The sequence below is a fragment of the Vulpes vulpes genome, chromosome 12, assembly GCF_048418805.1.
Source record: "Vulpes vulpes isolate BD-2025 chromosome 12, VulVul3, whole genome shotgun sequence".
In the NCBI taxonomy this organism is placed as follows: Eukaryota; Metazoa; Chordata; class Mammalia; order Carnivora; family Canidae; genus Vulpes; species Vulpes vulpes.
In genome coordinates this window covers 106,714,915-106,734,116 of record NC_132791.1, presented here as the reverse complement: position 1 = coordinate 106,734,116, position 19,202 = coordinate 106,714,915, and the positions used below count along the sequence as shown (strand labels likewise).

At 35.0% G+C, this 19,202-nt stretch overlaps 1 protein-coding gene across 23 annotated transcripts in view; it reads right to left on the bottom strand.

Moving 5' to 3' along the window:
- Nucleotides 1-19,202, bottom strand: part of ARHGAP32 (Rho GTPase activating protein 32) — a 322,644-nt gene that overhangs the window by 174,388 nt on the left and 129,054 nt on the right. For 21 of the 23 annotated variants that reach the window (XM_072729366.1, XM_072729354.1, XM_072729363.1 and 18 more), the window contains one exon: nucleotides 1,597-1,705. Coding sequence is in view for 19 of the 23 variants with exons in the window: in XM_072729357.1 (XP_072585458.1) it covers nucleotides 1,597-1,705 (109 nt within the window). In the remaining 4 variants the exon portion in view is untranslated. Of the gene's footprint in view, nucleotides 1-1,596; nucleotides 1,706-18,088; nucleotides 18,360-19,202 lie in introns of those variants that run through there. The other 2 variants (XM_072729348.1, XM_072729347.1) reach the window with 2 other exon arrangements.

The following is a 19,202-nucleotide window of genomic DNA, read 5'->3' as shown; positions in this document are numbered from 1 at the left end:
CTATCAAACATTAAAACAAGAAGAGAGATCACCATTACCACATAAATTCTCAATGAATATATTTTCTGAACTCAAACTATAGTTCCAGCAGTATTTTCCAGACCACAAGTGCAAAGTAAATTTCCATACTGCAAATTCTATATACTTTTGCAATCAAGGAGCTTCAACTTCACCTTTAATTGGACATTTGTAACATAATGTTATGCTAAAAGGTAAATATCAAAAGAAGAATCTAATAGAATTCAAATGCCTTCCAAGAGACAAATATGCTCAAATGAAAACAACATGCTCATGAACTGATGTCCACCTTTGGCATTACCTGAGTGAAAAGGCATTTCAAAAACGAAATACATAAAGTCTCATTATAGATCATTCTTGACAGATGAAGATTTGCATTCAATTCTGATGATAAGAAACACTAATTTAACTACAAGTAAGTAAAATGTCATTCTCCACAAAAAGAATTTCACTGTTCTTTAACAGACCTGAACTGCAAAAGTTGTAATAGATTAAATGTGTTATCTCAGATTTATCATGTGGAAACTACACTGCATAGGATTTTTCTACCCAACCCCCAACAAAAACTGCTTTTCCAGCATATCAGTAAATGTAAACTCCATTCTTCAGGTTGATCAAGCCAAAAAACTTGAAGTCATCTTTGACATTTATTGGCTCACTCTATACCCCACTCATCAGCAAAAACAGTAGACTTTATCTGTAAAACTCTCTCTAGACTCTAACCACTTTTCACCATATCTACCATTCCAGTTCAATCTACCATTACTTTTCATCTATTATAATAACCTTCTAATTGGTCTCCTTATTTCTTCTTTTACCTCTCCCTTTAGTTTATTCACAGAAACCAGGGACTTCCTTTAAAATTTTAAGACAGATCTTGGTCACTTCTCAGACAAAAATCCTCCAATGGTTTCCCATCTCACTCAGCATAAGAAACCAGTATTTATAATGGACCACAAGAAACTACATGATTTGTACTCCATCCACCCTAACCACTTCTCTGACCTCATCTCCTCCTACTTTTCCCCTGGCTGGTTCAATTTCAGCCACATGTCCTATTTGTATTTCTTCCAACTTACTTTTTAATCCTACGTCACAGCCTTTAACTTGTTATTCCAATGCCTAAGATGATGTTTCCAAATAAGCATACTATCACTCCCTTACATCCTTCTGCTCAAATTTTACCTTCTCCCAGAGGTCTTCTATGGCCATTCTACTATAGAGCTGGCAACCATCCTTTCCCACCCCACCCTACCACTCTGTAATCCCACTACTCTGTGTTAATTTTCTATTGCAGCATTTACCATCACTTGACATATTTATTTATTTACTTCTCCTCCTACCCCTTCAAAATATAAGCTCCACAAAGGAAGGAAATTGGTGTGTTTTGTTCAGGGCTCTGCCCACAGAGTTTAAAACATTGCTTGGAAAAGATTATTTGCTCAATAGATACTTCCTGAATAAATTAACAAAGCAACACACCAAAAAAATGTTTTCTAAGGATTCATCAGTTCCTTCAGTTCCTTTTCCTTATGTAAGTAAAATACACACATATACATATGCATAAAACTGATTTACCATTGTGCTAAGTGTTTCTTCCCAATCAGGCCGCTCTCGAGGGTGAACATTTCTATGTAGTTCTGGAACAAAATCATCCTCTTCAGAATGTACCGAGGACTTCATCTTCCTAGAGGTAAAAACATAAGAGACTATGTAAGAACTCCCAATTCTATGAAAACCTTCCAATGACTGTAATTCAAAAAATAGAAAATTATGTCCGATTTGAAATTCAATTAAGAGCTTCAGTGGTTAATATTGATTCCCCATTTGTACTCTGACTTTCAGAGATCTTTCCTGATATATTCAACATCTACTTTTATTCCAAAAGATAAATGTAAAGTTAATAACTACCTAACCTTCACGGTATGTGGTAATTATTATATAAGGAATGGTTTTATCTAACACAGTAGGAACCTGGAAAAGATTTGCAACAACCACCAATATTAATGGAACTGTGCTAAGCATTAGTGAAATTCCAGAATTAGTAAAATTCCAGGATATGGTACTTCCAGGTCCAATTTTTGTAGCATAGGGTCTTGAACTAGCACACTTAAGAACAACTATGAATGCTAAACAAAACATATGAAACAACTTGTCTAAAGGCACAGGAAAGCAATCAAAGTTTGGGGCTACATTCTTTGAGAGCCCATGAAACAAATTCCACATTTAATTATTACTTTCATATAAGAGATTTCCTAAATCAAAAATGAGAAACAAAGCCCAAGCATAATATTGTGGTCTTACTGGACTAAGCTGGTAGAGGTTGGAAGATGAAGTTGCCAAAGCAGATGGGGCTTAAGAGGGAAAATAACCCCTAAAAAGACATGCACAAGAAGAACCCATAAATCTACACGGAAATTCCCCCTGAAACCATTAACTTATTCCTAAGCCTACAAGTAAGTAGGACAAGATGCTGAGAAACCTATCCAAAAACAGTTGATAGGCAACTAAAGAGCAAACAGGATTATCTCACAGCCCAATCACACTGTAGAGATGGAGGTTAACAAGTAAGCACTGCCAAGATGGAGGACCACTGAAAAAGAAAGGAAACCCTAGGCCCTTGAGACTCCAGAAAAGCCATCCCTTAGACCTATGGACAAATGAGCAATAGATGAACTCTAAGAAATCTAAAATGAAGACTTTATAGCATTAGAACTGCCAGGAAAAAAATAAACTCTCTTTAGGGAAAATAACATTCTACAGACCCCCTGCAAATATTTTATCCAAACTAGTATCCAGTAATCATTATAAGGGATGCTTTTAAAAAATTAAAAATAAATTTTAAAGAGCAGGAAATGAGTAAAAATTGGGGGAAAACATAAAACAGAGACTCACATTTGATTCAGACATTAAAATTATCAGAAAGGGACTTTAAAACGGTTATGATGAAGTTCTGACTTCTGTTTATGATGTAGTGAAAGTCGTAAAAAGCACTGCTCCCATACAAATAAGATAAAAAGAAAGATAGTCTTAGAAATAATAACTTTTCTTAAATCCACCAGAAGACTGAGGCAACCAACAAGTCTAAACCGTAAAGACAGACAGGAATCGCCAAGATGAGCTGGATCACAAGCAATTACTGCTCAGGGTAAAGCAGGAAAGAAGAGAGACAAGCTAGTAAGAAGAAATCAGTTAAATTCTCACCAAGTTTTATCAAGCTTTTAATCAAATTCTAAAAACATGTATGATTAATATGTTCAATAAAATTTTTTAGAACTAGATGACAAATGAAGAATTTTAAGAGACAACTGGAAACTAAAAAACAATCAAATACTCATCCTAAAACTGAAAAATGCAGCATCTGAAATTAAGAACTCACTGGATGAGTTTTAAAAAAGAACTGACACGGCTAAAGAGAGAATTAGTGAACTAGAAGACAGTTCAGTACAAAATGCATTGAAGCACACAAAGAAAAAAGAGAAATACATAAACAAGACTTGGTTAACTCAAATATGTCTAAATTGGCAAATCAGAGATGAGGGAGATGATGAAAGAGAAAACAAGACAACAGCAATATTTGAAAAATAGTGGCTGAAAAGTTTTCAAAACTTATAGAAGTCATCAAAATAAAGATTCAAGAAGTCACACATACATCAAGCAGGGAAAAAAATTAGACATATTTTACTCAAAATTTACTAAAATAAAATTTACTTTAAAGAAAAAAAAAGCAGTAATTGAAATTCTTAAAAGAAGCCAGAGAATAAAAGAAGAGTTGACTTCAAAGATGCAACAGTAACAATGTGGGAGGACATTTCGATGGAAATGGAAAAGATAATGGAGCAAACCTTCAGGAAAATATAATGCCAACCTAGAATCATCTAAAATCATCCATTAAAAGTCATCCATTGGGCAGCCCGGGTGGCTCAATGGTTTAGTGCCACCTTCAGCCCAGGGCGTAATCCTAGAGACCTGGGATCAAGTCTCACGTCGAGCTCCCTGCAATGGAGCCTGCTTCTCTCTGCACCTCTCCCTCTCTCTTTCTCTCTCTCTGTGTGTCTCTCATGAATAAATAAATAAAATCTTTAAATAAAATAAAATAAAAGTCACCCATTTAAAAAGTAAGGAAAATGGGGCACCTGGGTAGCTCAGTTGGTTAACTGCCTAACTCTCGATATCAAGTCAGGTCTTGATCCTGATCAGGGTCATGAATTCAGGCCCCACACTGGGTTCCACAAACTGGGCATGGAGCCTATGTAATTAAATGTTTTTAAAGTAGGGAAAATAAGTTATTTTCAGACAAAAGCTAAAAAATTTACCACCAAGAGACCTTCACGAAAGAAACAGAATTCTTCTGAATGAAGGAAGCTGATCCCCAAACTACAGAAATTCATGAAGAGCACAGTGAAGGAAAAGGTGACAAAACATAAGTAAATAATGTTTTAAAAACTGACAAAAAGGGGTGCCTGGGTGGCTCAGTCAGTTAAGCATCCGCCTTTGGCTCAGGTCATAATCCTGGGGTCCTGGGATCAAGCCCTGCATCAGTCTCCTTGCTTAGCAGGGGAGTCTGCTTCTTCCTCTGACCCAACATCTCTACCCTTGCTCAGGCACACCCACTTTCTCTCTCTGAAATAAATAAATACCGTTAAAAACTTATGTAAAAGCAAAAATAATATTCTGTAAGATTTATAATAGACATAAAAAGCACAAAGGATAAGAGACATAGGCAGTCAATTATTATAGAAGTTTTCTATTTGCTGGGAAATGAAATACACACTATTTTAGAAAAGAATACAGTAAGCCAGATGTATGTTGCAACCTTTACAGTAACTACCAGAACAACAGTAAATAAATGTGTAAGTAAAAAGATGAAGAGATCTTTTATTTTTTTTGAAGAGATCTTTTAAAAGAAAACATACTTGATTAACCCAAGAGAAATCAGAGAAATGAAGAATAAAGGTACAAAGAATAAAGGCAAATTAAAAAATAAGTATGAAGGTAGTAAAATTCAAGTATATTATTAATAATTATTAAAGTGACTAGACTGGTTGGCAAGCATGGTAGGAATTTAAATGGTGCAGTCACTGAAGAAAACAGATTGACAAAATATTATAGTATCTTATAATCAAAATACTAAACATACAAATACCATATAATACAGCAACTCCATTCCTAGATATTTAACCAAGAGAAATAAAAACATGTTCAACATAAATTCATACATGAATATTCATACCAGTATTTATAATAGCCAAAAAGTAAAAACAACCAAAATGCTTATCACTTGAAGAATGGACAAACAAAATGTACAAACAACTTAGACGCAAAAGACCATATATTATATTACTGCATATATACAAAATGTCCAAAAGAGTCAAAGTCACAGGGGACCAAAAGTGTATTTGGTGGTCACCAGGGGCTGGGGAGTGGAAGACATGGAAAATTACTACAGGCATACTTCATTGCATTGCTCTTCATTTTACTACACTTCAGAGATACTGCATATTTTAGCAAATGGCAACCCTGTGTCGAGGAAGTCTATCAGCACCATTTTTCCAACACCATTTGCTCACTTCATGTCTCTGTTACATTTTAGTAATTCCCAGTATTTCAAACTTTTTCATTGCTATTATATTTGTTATGGTGATCTGTGATGTTATCTCTGATTTTATCATCATAATTGTTTTGAGGTGCCACAAACAGTGCCTACATAAGATGCCAAATTTAATAAATGCATTTTTCTGATCCTTCCAACAACTGGCCATCGTGTTCTGACTCCTCCTCCAGTCATTCCCGTCTCACTCCCTTTCCTCAAACCTCCCTATTCTGAGACAAAACAATACTGAAATTGGGCCAATTAATAACTCTAAAGCAGTCTCTTAAGTGTTCAAGTGAAGAGTTAAATGCCTCTTACTTTATTTTTTAATTTTTTTTTAAGAGAAGGAGATGGGGCAGAAAGAAAAGGAGAGATTCTTCTCTTTTTTTTTTTTTTAAGATTTTATTTATTTATTCATGAGAGACACAGAGGAAGAGACACGCAGAGGGAGAAGCAGGCTCCCTGTAGGGAGTCCGATATGGGACTTGATCCCAAGAATGGGATCAGGCCCTGAGCCAAAGACAGAGGCTCAACTGCTGAACCACCCAGACATCCCAGAGAGAGAGATTCTTAAGCAGGCTCCACACTCAATGCAAATCCCAATGTGGGACTCGATCTCACAACCCTGAGGATCATGTCCTGAGCCAAAATTAAGAGTCACTTAACCAACTGAGCCACCCAAACACCTCTTTTTCCCCCCAAATGTCTACCATTTTGTATCAAAAGATAGAATTTATTAAGTTAGTGAGGAAGTGGGGATCCCTGGGTGGCTCAGTGGTTTAGTGCCTGCCTTTGGCCCAGGGTGTGATCCTGGAGTCCTGAGATCGAGTCCCACATCAGGCTCCCTGCATGAAGCCTGCTTCTCCCTCTGCCTGTGTCTCTTCCCTCTCTCTCTCTCTCTCTCTCTCTCTCTCTCTCTCTCTCTGTCTGTCTCTCATGAATAAATAAATAAAATCTTTAAAAAAAAAAAAAAGTTAGTGAGGAAGATGTGTCAAAAGCCAAGATAAGTCAAAAGCTAGGCCTCTTATGCCAAACACCCAAGTTGTGAATGCAAAGGAAAAATTCTTGCATTTCCTACTAAAGTGAACACATGGAAGATAAAAAAGCAAAAGAGCCTTATCACTCATATGGAGAAAATTTTAGTGGTCTGGACAGAAGATCAAGACAGCCACAACATTCCCTTAAAGCCAAAGCCTAATGTAGAGCAAAGTCCTAACTCTCTTCAACTCTGTGAAGTCTGATAGAAATGAAGAAGCTACAGAAGACTTTAAAACTAGCAGAAGCTAATTCATTAAGTTTAATAAAAGAAGCCATCTCCATAACAGTGCAAGGTGAAGCAGTAAGTGCTGATGCAGAAGCTATAGGAAGTTATCCAGCAGATGTACCTAGGATAATTAATGAAAGTGGCTACCCTAAAAACAGATTTTCAATGTAGACAACACAGCCTTAAATTGGAAGAAGATGCCATCTAGGACTTTTGCAGCTAGAGAAGAGATGTCAATCCCTGGCTTCAAAGCTTCAAAGGACAGGCTGGCTCTTATTAGGAGCTAATGCAGCTGGTGACTTTAAGTTGAAGCCAATGTTTATTTACCATTCTGAAAATGCTAAAACCCTTAAGAATTATACTAAATCTAATCTGCCTGTGCTCTATAAATGGAACAACAAAACCTGGAGGACAGCACACCTCTTTACAACATGGTTTACCAAATATTTTAAACCCATTATTGAGACCTACTATTGAGATTCCTTTCAAAACATTACTGCTCATTGACAATGCATCTGGACTAAAAATTCTAATTAAAAGAGTTAAAGAGGAATATTTCATGATAAAGTGTTAAGTAAGCATGATATAATAAACAAAATCTATATGCAATAAATAACTTAGCTTCTCAATACATAAAGCAAAACTTAAAAGAACTAAAAAGAAAATAAATAAATCCACAGTTACAGTTTCAGATTTTAACAAATATTTCTCAGTGACTCATAGAATAAGCAGATAAAAAATAAGTATATAGGAGATCTGAACCCACCTTTCAACCTGACCTACAACATTAAACCTAACAACTGCAGAATATATATTCTTTTCAACAGCGTATTAAATATTTACCAAGAGACTTTAATCTAGACAATGAAGCAGGTCTCAGCAAACATAAAGAATTTAAACCATAAATGAAGTGTTTTGTGACCAGTACCGAATTATACTAAAAGTCAATTATCTCCCAAATGTATGGAAATTACAAAACACAATTCTGAATTCATGAATCAAATACATGAAATCACAATGAAAATGAGAAAATATTTTTATCTGAATGATAAGAAAAATATAACATATTAAAATCTGTGGGATACAACTAAAACAGAGCAAACTTCAGACCTCTAAATGCCAGTTATTGGAAATAAGATAAGTCAAAAACAAATGTTCTAAGCCTCCATTACAAAAATCTAGAAAAAGAATGGCAAATTATTCTAGGAAAGTAGAAAGAAGAAAAAAATTGTTAAATAAAATACAAGTGAAATAAAACACCAACTCTGAAAGATTAATAAAATGGACAATACCTAGCAAGGTTCATCAAGAAAAAAACAGAACACAAAATATAAACAATGAAAAGAGAGTTATAACTAGAAAGTCTACAGACAAAAAGATTCTGAGGACATTACAAACAACTTTATTCCAATACATTTGTGAATTTCATTAAAATGGACAAATTCACTGAAAAATACAACTTACCAAAACTGAAAAAAGAAACCAAATACTTTTCAATAGTCCTTTGCTATTAAAGAAGCTGAGGCTGTATGAAAACTTCAAGTCCCTATGGATTCACTGGGCAATTCTTTCAAACATTCAAGGAATAAATAATAGCAACATTATAACCCTCCAGAGTATAGAAATAAAAGGAAGACCCCTCTTCAACCTGTTCCATGAGGCCAGGACAGTCTTCATAACAAAGCCATTAAAGACATTAACAGAAAAGAAAATTGTATATCAAAATCATTAACATAGTTACACAACTTCTAAACAAAGAAGTAACAAATCAAACCCATTGATTTACAAAAAGGATATACACACAGTGTCTACGTAAGTTTTAGCTCAAAATCCAAACTGTTTTCACATTCTAAAGTCATTTGCTATAACTGACCATATAATTAAAGGAATAAAAAAATTATCTCATTTTAATAGGTACAATACATATTCACAATTTTTCTAAATACAGATAGTTACATGAAGGTTATAAAAACACACGGAGACAACTTCAAAGTTAATGGTGTAATACTGATGCTTTCCTAATGACAAGCAAGGTCAAAAAGGTCGTGAACAAGGTAAGAATATCTTCTATACAACATTTTACTTGATGTCTTAAGTTTTTGTTTTTTTTTTTAACAAGAAAAAGAAACAAAAGGTATAAAAATTAGAAGGGAAGGGCTCTTCAGTGGCTCAAGTCGTTAAGCATCTGACTTAGTGTCAGCTCGATTCTTGATCTTAGGGTTGGGAGTTTAAGCCTTGCTTTGGGCTCCATGGCAGAGCTACTTAAAAATAATTAACTAATTAATATAAAATTTAAAAGGGAAAAAGGATTCTCATCATTTGAAGATGACACAATGTGTTCAGCAATTAGAATAAAATAATTCAGCAAAGTAAGGTCAAATGCAAATATCAAATAATTTATATATACTGATATCATATATTTAATAAAGGGAGAAAAAGAGAAATACAATAGGTATGTAATTTGTACTATTTTCCATATAAAGCTACACAGAAGTGAAAAAGAATTATTGCTGCAATTTGCAAGAAATTATCATAAATGTTGAGAAAACAGAAGCCAGACCAAAGTATATGCTAATCTCAATAAATAAGTGTATCAAATCTTCATGTTGAATATCTTAAACAATATTACATGACAATTATAGCTCTATAAAGCTGGAGGGGAAGAGTACATATTTTTAATTTTACTTACATATAATCCAAGGGCAGGCAAAACAAATCTACTGTGACAGAAGCCAGAATAAGGGTTACCTTTGGGACATGTATTGACTAGGAGGGGCAAGTGTTTTGTGGCATGCTAAAGTAATTTATATCTTGATTGGGTTGTGTTTACATGGATATAAACATTTATATAAACTCTTCAAGCTATACATTCATGATTTGTGGATTTTATTATATCCAAGTTATATAAATAAAAAGTTTATTGGTTAAATAGTACACATTGTAAAATATTTAGAAATTATATACATTTTGTGTCATATAACACTGAATCAACTCCATAAAAACTTAATATCTATTTATTTAATTGATCCTTTTGTTCCATGCTTTTTAAATTATGGACAAATTTTACCCTTAACGTGATTAATTATAGTTTCATATATAACAGAACAGTGTTTTACTAACCAATAAAACCTAAAGAATCTAATGCTTTATTTACAAGAGCTTTCTGTAAAATGTCATATTTGTACCTGCATATTTTCAAGCAAAAGGAGGAAAAAAATCACTTTCCACATATTGTGGGAACCAGCCTTACCATCTCCTTCATTTAAAAAGTATTTAACTCTCTGACACATACTTTATCTTTGTATGAATCTTCTTTGTGGCTAATGAAAAATTATACTTGTGTTAAACTTCACAGAGAAATTCAAGTGACACACTGCCTGAGAAGTGTTACCTAAGGGACTGCTTACATTCAGGCATATCTTTTCTTTTCTTTTTTTTTTTTTTTTAAGATTTTGCTTATTTATTCATGAGAGACAGAGAGAGGCAGAGACACAGGCAGAGGGAGAAGTAGGACCCCTGCAGGGAGCCCGATATGGAACTCGATCCCAGATCCTGGGATCACACCCTGAGCACAAGGCAGACACTCAACTGCTGAGCCACCCTGGTGTCCCGCGTTAGTCTTTTCTTATCTATTTTTAGTTCTTTATGTATTAAAGAAATTAGTCCCTCATCTGTAATATGGGTTCCAAGTATTTTCCCATGTTGTCATTTGTCCTTGCTTATTTTTATAATGCAGATGTTTTATATTTTATGTAGCTGAATTTCATAATTCTTTCCCCTATGGGTTTTGTGTTTTAAATTACAGTTCTAAAAGTCTTCTCAACCCCCAATTTTTTTTTTAATTTTCCCATGTGTTCTTTTAAAATTTTTATGATTTCATTTAATACACTTATATCTTTGATCATTTTGGAATTTATCCTTGCTATGAGGTAGGCCTTCAATTTTTTCTATTTTCCACTGATACATATTGAGTTTTCCCCAAAATACTTACTGAATAGCACACATTATCCCTATTGGTATTTGAGAAGCCATCTTCATCATACCTGGATCTTCCGTGTTTTTGAGTATATTTTAGACTTTCCATTCTATCCCATTATGCCTTCTATTCAGGCATTAGCACTACAAGGTTTTAATTACTTAGACTTCATAGTATAATATCTGGTTCATTAGTCCTTGCTTCTTTTCATCTTCCCAAAGTTCCTTAGCAAAGTTATTTAATTGTCTAGGTTTTTAAAAAGCATTCTTATTATCACATGAATTTATAATAAACTGACATCTGGATGATGTTAAATATTCCCAGATATGAACAAGGTATATCTTTTCATTTCTTCCAAATTTCTTTTATGTCCTTCACTAATGCTTGCTATTTTCTTCAAATATGTCTTAGTTCCTTATTAAGCTTATTTCTGGGTATTTTATTTTTGTTGTTCTTAAAATTGGCACCTTTTTGTCTATTACATCTTCTAAGTAGTTACTATCTGATACACTATTATTAGTGCTATTTTGCAGATAGGAAAATTGAAGCACCATTAACACATCCCAGTCACTCCAGATTTGGAGTGACTGTTTGCTCCCAGAAGTTTCCACTTGACATCCTGAAGAAGACACTGAAACAAGCCATTTACATCTCCAAAGACACATGAGACTGGGTTACAGACACCAAGATTCTGTCTCACTGAGTGCTCTCTTCAGAAGTTTCCTCTCAAAAGCCCTGGGACAAAGTACTAGTAGACTTCCAATCCAAGACTGCATATACGTTAAGAAAGAGATCTCTAAGTCTCTGAAAAATCTCTGAAAACTAAGTAAAAGGAAATAAATCCTTCAAAAAATGATATGGGTGGAATCAACAGGCCAGAGATCTCGATAAACTCCTGGAAGACAGGGATCCCTGGGTGGCGCAGCGGTTTGGCGTCTGCCTTTGGCCCAGGGCGCGATCCTGGAGACCCAGGATCGAATCCCACGTTGGGCTCCCGGTGCATGGAGCCTGCTTCTCCCTCTGCCTGTGTCTCTGCCTCTCCCTCTCTCTGTGTGACTATCATAAATAAATAAAAATTAAAAAAAAAAAAAACTCCTGGAGGACAATAAGCAAGTGGGATCATACTGACTGGTAAGCCAGAGGAGAAAAACAGAGGCTGAAGGAAGCTATGATCCCACTTCTCTCCACAACAAAAGAGGTATTTGCCCCCAAGGAATTAATAAAAACTGGAAAATTACTCTGTAAAGAAATTTAACCATCAATTAGAAGGACTAGGGCTCCTAATGTGGGTGTTTGCACCTACAAGAAGCTATATGCATCATGGGACTACTAATGAGAACAGTTAAGGGAAGGAGGCAAAGAAGGACAGATCTCTAGCTTAATAGTTCAAAGCACAAATTCTGTTCAGTCAGAACAAATAGCACATGTACACTGAATGAAGTCACAAAGCTGAAGAACACAGTAACAGAAATGTATTATTTACATGTACCAGTGTATATGCCATATCTAAATATGAAAAAGAACACTTAAAAATTATTTCCCTACTTAGATTGAATTTGGAAGACTAAAGAATAGTTTACTAGTGGCCTAAAGAACAAGTATAAGAAATACATCAAATCAGAAAATAAAAATGTAAAGAGAAATATATCATGAGAAAAGGACAGATTAAGGAGACCTGATATGCAATAAATAGGTTCCACAAGGAGACAATTACTGCAGACAGAAGAGAGGCAACAATTAAATAAATAATAGGTAACGATAAAAAAAAAATCTGTCCTAACATGAAGACCTGAATCTAGGGATTGAAAGTCACTGAGCTCCAAGCTGAAGAACTGATGATAAAATACATGTAAACTAAGGATAAAAAGAAAATGCTATAAGCATTCAGACAGAAAGTACAAGTTGCCTATGAAAGAAAAAGGGAAAAGATGGCATGAGCATATGTGAGAAATCAGATTATATTGCTCACAGAACTTATGTCAACAAAGTACTCAAGAAAATATCTACCAGGAAACAAATGAACCAGAAGAGACACGTTAAGATGGAAGATGATAAAAAGGAAACAAGAGTAAGGACTAAGCAATGATACATCATTAAATCCGAATGAATGATAGAAAAAATTAAAACATCTTAGCAAAAACTGAGGCTTTCTGGTGGGGTAGGAGCATGGCAAATTTACGAGTATCCAAAGAGGACTGAGGAAAAAGGAGAAGGAAAAGTATTCTGAAGATCTCATCTTAAGAGAAGAGGAAGGAGAAAGAAAAGAGAACTTCACATCTGAGTGGAAGAAATTCTTTGATTTTCAAATAATAAAATACATATCTCAACATAAGCATGGAAAGGGAAGCTAATCATTAACAGTATATAAAAGTATATCAGATGTTCTAAAATTAAATATCTAGAATGGTTTTGCTTGTTCTGATTTTAATCTTGCTAGGCTGTCACTTGATTTTCTTTTTAAAGGGACTATCTTACATTTATAAACAGAGCTTTATAGGTTTCAGGAATTTTCATTTACTACGTGTGAACATGGAAATGACTGTTTAAGGGAGTTTAATTTAAATTTAAGTTAAATACAAAGGTTATGGAAAAATTGGTTTTCAAATGTTTAAATAAACAACCTAATAGTCAGGAACTTTCATATAGTATTATACTGTTCTCTAAGGCCCTTCATGAACATCAAAAAACTCACAGATAGATATAAGAAACATTCACCTTGGATTCCATCCCAAAGAGTTTAATTACTGAAATACCAAGAAAGCCTTGTACCAGCATGCCTCATGGGTAAGACAGATTTATTTCACAGATTATAAAGACAGCCTAAAGGCTAGACTTCAATACTGCATAAAATTTTCTGAGATTAAGTGATGTTCACATCAGACTTTGCTGATCCCAATTAAATTTATTATCTTTGTGACACCGATAAAAGTGTGTTCAGTGAAAATTATATTTTATGTTGAAAGAATATTTTAAGACCTAACCTGTATTCTAGATAATAAATCCAATGTTACAGAATATCATCTTTGTTTGCACCATACACATCTTTTTTGGTATTATACATAACAGATTATTAAGGCTGAGGTGCCTATAAAAAGTCACAGACTATAAAACAGACTTGGGTTGTGATACTGGTATATATGTCATTGGTTAATTGTTAATGCTACCTGTCTACCTTTCCAGGCTCATAAAAACTGACTGAGATGGTGGAGGGGTGCTTGGGTGGCTCAGTTAAGCATTCAACTCTTGATCTCAGGGTTGTGAGTTCAAGCTCTCTCTTGGGCTCCACAAAGGGCATGAAGCCTACTTTAACAATTAAAAGAAAAAAAAAAAAAAAACCTCACTGAGGAATCCCAAAATCAATAATTTCCGAAGACAACAAAAGAACAGTCATGTTATTAAAAGCAGGGAGTCATGAAACAGCCTTACAGGCTTCCACAGAAGTTCAGCCAATCAAAATAAAGCATTATAAGATCTACAAGAAAAGCAAGAACCTAGAAGAAATATAATCCCATATTCCAAGCCATTGGTTACTTATTTAGGCTGCTGCAGTATCTCCTCACAGTATCATTTCAAATAAGGCAGAAAATTAATAAAACAACCAACCAACCAATCAAGTACATGAACTATTATTAAGCATATGTTGCTATAAAACAATAAAGACGTAAAAAATTAATATATGCTCACTAAGTTATCTAGTTTAATTAAAGTTAGAAGTTTTCTTCTCACTTAAGATCATGTTATTATGATGGAGATATAAGTAAAGGCATCTATAGATTGATTTTAAAAGCACATGGTTCTATGGGGCACCTGGGTGGCTCAGCCAGTTGAGCAACAGGCTCTTAGTTTTGACTCAGGTCATGATTTCTGGGGTCATGGGAAGGAATACGACTTCGGGCTCTGCACTCATTGCAGACTCTGCTTGAGATTCTCTCTCTCTCTCCTTCTGCCCCATTCTCTGCTCATGCTCTAAAATAATTAATTAGTTAATTAATTAATTAAACGTGCACAGTTCTAAAGATGTGGTTCAACTATGCACTGTATCATCTGTGTTTCAAACAATATGTCATATTTGCCAGGCTATGTATCTGTTAATAATATAATATTAGAAAAGATTAACTGGATTATATAATAAACATTTCTAACCTTAAATGCCAAAGAACCAATACCTTTCATGATTGCAAGTTAGTAATAACTGTTAGGTGTCTAAAAGATCACATTATTGTATGCGCTAGTTCACTTTTATGTTTGTTGTATATATATCACCATTACTCAAAATCCCTTCCTAAGAAAGGAATTTCAGAACTAAGATTTAACAGTTACATATTTAGTCTTTCACTTTCAAATTCATTTACATCTCGGTTCAAAATTTTGCTTTACCATATACTTACATCGTGGTCTATGTGTGCCTTTCTGAGTGACAATTTCCTCATCTGGAAAATGGGAAAAATACTACCAACTTTATAGGATTGACAGATAAGTGACAAACTGCACATAACATATTTGGCTTAATACGCTGCATATAACAACTCCAAAATTAAATTTTTCTTTCTTAAAATATTTAAAGCACCTCTCCTTTTCCTCTTCTGTACCATATTCCTCCTGATGGAAGGGCACTTCTAATGATTCTTAAGGACTCTTCTACTCTAAGGACTATGGCAATCTCTAAATGTTCTAGTCTAAGAACTATTTTAACAGTGATAATGGGTAGGTAATAGCTTTACTCTACAAATGAGAACTCAGAAAATGAGAGATTTGTGAGTCAGTGGTAGACAAGTTTGAACTACTGCAATGAAGGAGATTGAGTAACTTCCCACAGTGCTAGAATGTAAGAAAAAGTATCCTTTCCTCCAGCCAATAAAAATAAATGTTATTCCAAAAGCTAATGGATAAATATGAATGCCCCTCTGTGAGTACTTCTTCCTGAGGCAGATGATAGCTAGAAGCACCACAAACCTACATTGTAGGTAGGGTATGATTTTCTCAGTCACGGTGTCTCAAATGACACAATGCTATTGTGTGTAAATGAAAATTAACTAGAATGTAAACAGTAACACAGTTTAATTTAATGTGTTTTAGCAGAGATTTTAAAGAAACTCGTGAAGAGTTTTCCGTATATTTTCTTAATTACTAAATTGCTTTTATTAAAACACTTCTCATGTGTAACACTGAGTCTACTATTTAGTTCTCCCAAGGTTACAGCTGCAACTCTCCTACCACAACCCTTCACCTTCGACACCCACACACACATTTTTCTGTTAGGCATTTTAGCTGGAACGCCGCTGCGAATGTCATAAAAGCACTCTGCTGCCACATTTCCTCATGTCTTACTGCTGAATAGGTGAGAAACACTACATGAAATATGGCCTTACCCAGATCTCTTTGTTGCACGGACAAAGAAAGATCAAATCTCAAAGGCATATTTGGTCTGGGAGAGCAATGAGGATATTCAGATATGAAATATTATAAAAAGGATCAATGCCCTGTGGTGTGTCATGGTTTCCTAAAACAATGCAAACACTAGAGTTCAGTTTCTCAGGATGAAAATGCTATCACATAGTCTTGAAGAAAAAAGAAAGATTTGCTTTCAAATTTAATAGTCAGAAGAAAAACCCAGACAGGCTCCTGTTGCCTAACAAGTAAATCAAGGATGACAGTACCAAATCTATTACAACAACAAAGTCTGGATTATTTCTTCCTTTGACTAATACCCCAAAATAACTTTTATAATTTTAATACCAAGTTAAACAGTTTTAATACCAACAAAATACATGCTTTATTTTTTTCTAACTGTCCATGAGACACTGACCATATTATAAAGAATTTATGGAACATAAAAAAAGCATATTTTGGTAGAGAAGTAGCTTACTCACATAGGAAAGGCCACATAAAATCATGGGAAGAATGAGAAAGTTGATACAAAAAAAGAACTTCATATGCTAATAGTTCATTTTCATACTTTGAACATTAAACTTTTCTACAAAATTTAAAACATACTTATTCATTTTAAACACTGAGTGGGAAATTTAATGTGAGCTACCAAGACTTCCTTATATTTAATCCTTTCTGCCATTTATCCTTTAGTTTTTTTAAGATTTTATTTATGAGAGAGTGTGTGAGGCAGCAGGAGGAGGGGCAGAGGGAGGCTGAGAGAATCTCAAGCTGACTCTGCCCTGTGCACACAACCCAACGTGGGGCTCAGTCTCAGAACCCCGAGATCATGAGCTGATCCAAAACCAAGAAGTGGACAGTCAGCAGACTGAGCCACCCAGGCTCCCATATCCTAGATATTAAAAATCAAATCTGTGAATAAAGAAATTCTTTAACTTGAGAGAGACTCTTTTTGAACATTAAACATAAAGACAAGATCTGATATAAATAATGGTATGTTCACCTACCCAAGCACTCACAGGTAAAATTATAAAAGATGTTTAATTGCTCACGTGGGTGGCAGTGATAATATAGAGAACAAACTTCTTCATGATTTAATAACTCCAAAAGAATGAATTTGCTAACCTGTTTGAAAAAAAAAAAAGCCTTCTAAAATTTAAAACAGAATAAACCAATGGCACTCACAAGCTGCACGTAAAACCTTTTTCTTCACCTGTGCCACCAAACTTCAAGATCTACTTAATTAGGAGGCATTCCCTAAAAGAAGTTATGAAGTTACAACTAGAAATGCAAACCAAGAGAGGAAGGGGAGTAAGACACAAGGTCAGGGACAAGAGTAGGGATCAAAGCCATGAAAATAATTAATTTGTACTTATGGTCAAAATGTTTCATACACATGAACAAAGCAACAGAAGTATCCATGCACCTGGGCACAGATACATACAAACATTCCAAAAAAGAGGAAGAAAAACCTATTATATTCAAATTCAGATCAAATCTATTGGGTACAAATCAGATACAGGAAGGAGTGGTACTTCATTCATTATGAGTCTCTACTTGAAATTCCTGAAATGCTACTACAAAACCTGTCTAACACCTTCTCTTCCTGGTGTTCTAACAAGTCATTTAAAATGCATTTTATAAGCTCAGGGCATGTTGTGGAATGAAGAGCGCTACGTGCAACTAGAAACCTGTTCTTTCCAGCTCCAAAACGTTCCCCAGAGAAAAAAAAAGATAGTCTCACCAGAGAAGAGATTAAAACTGGAAGGATTGGAAACGAGTGCAGGGGTGGAGAGAGTGGACAGAGGAACAAAAGTGAGAGAGAGAGAAGGGTGAATTCCATAATTACCTGAAGTCATCTTCCCTCTCTCCCTCTTCACTGCCAGTCATCTCGGTTATAACTTCAGAATCCAACCCAAAGACACTATCATCTCCTGACGTGCTACTCTCACTTTCAGTCTCCATCTTGTATTCAAAAAATTTAATCCTCAAGGCATGAAATAAAGAACACCACCAATGTTCAAGTTGTTCGGCTCTGTTTATGTATACCCAGGTGTGTGGCTGATGCACAGTGATATGTGATCACGCCGGGCCACAGTCTATTACGTACTAGTCTAATTACAGTTGGGGTAAAGACAGGAAATCACATAGAGCAGGCTCACTGCATCCGATGGCTCCACACCTGTGACACCGAGGCCCCTCCCACCGCCTCAGGCTCTGTGACCTACATAATCCAACGCAGAACCCAAATGAAGGTGAGTTTTCACTAATTATTGATCTAATAACTATTTTTCTCCACACGGGTTTCCAGGTAACAAGTTAAAAACAGTTTCAAAGTACAAGATTTTCTTATTTTGCTATTTCAAAATGAATTATGAAAGGTAAACCGAAAACCAGAAAGATAACACTATGATGTAGAAGTCTCCTGGGCCAACCACAATGAGAGGCACAGTTACAGACCTCACAGTTAAGGAGGATCGCAACTCAGAGACATGACAAGCATGCAGCAGGGACCTGCCCAACTTCATGCCTTCTCATATTACACCCATCTTTCCTTCCCCGCAGTAATAACTGCCAGATACACCTTGCTCAGGTATCCAAAATGGGACATAACAGCCAGGCTTGTCCATGGCCTTTTAAAAATAAATAAATAAATAAATACCAGAAGTTAAAAGACTTGACAATTACACCAAATAAAAGCATGCAACATTTTTAACACACCATTTAAACTGCAGACGCCCATGGCAGCAATAAAATGACTTGCTGGGAAAGGAGTGAAGACTACAGCATCTGTAACACTGACAATAACACAACTGTTACTCAGAAAATAACCACGTTGGTACCAACCACTGATACGTCAGATACTCATCTTTTGGCCCAGCAATTCCCTTTCTAGGAAATTACTGTTTTTTTATTTATTTATTTATTTTTATTCATCAGAGACACGGAGAGACAGAGAGGCA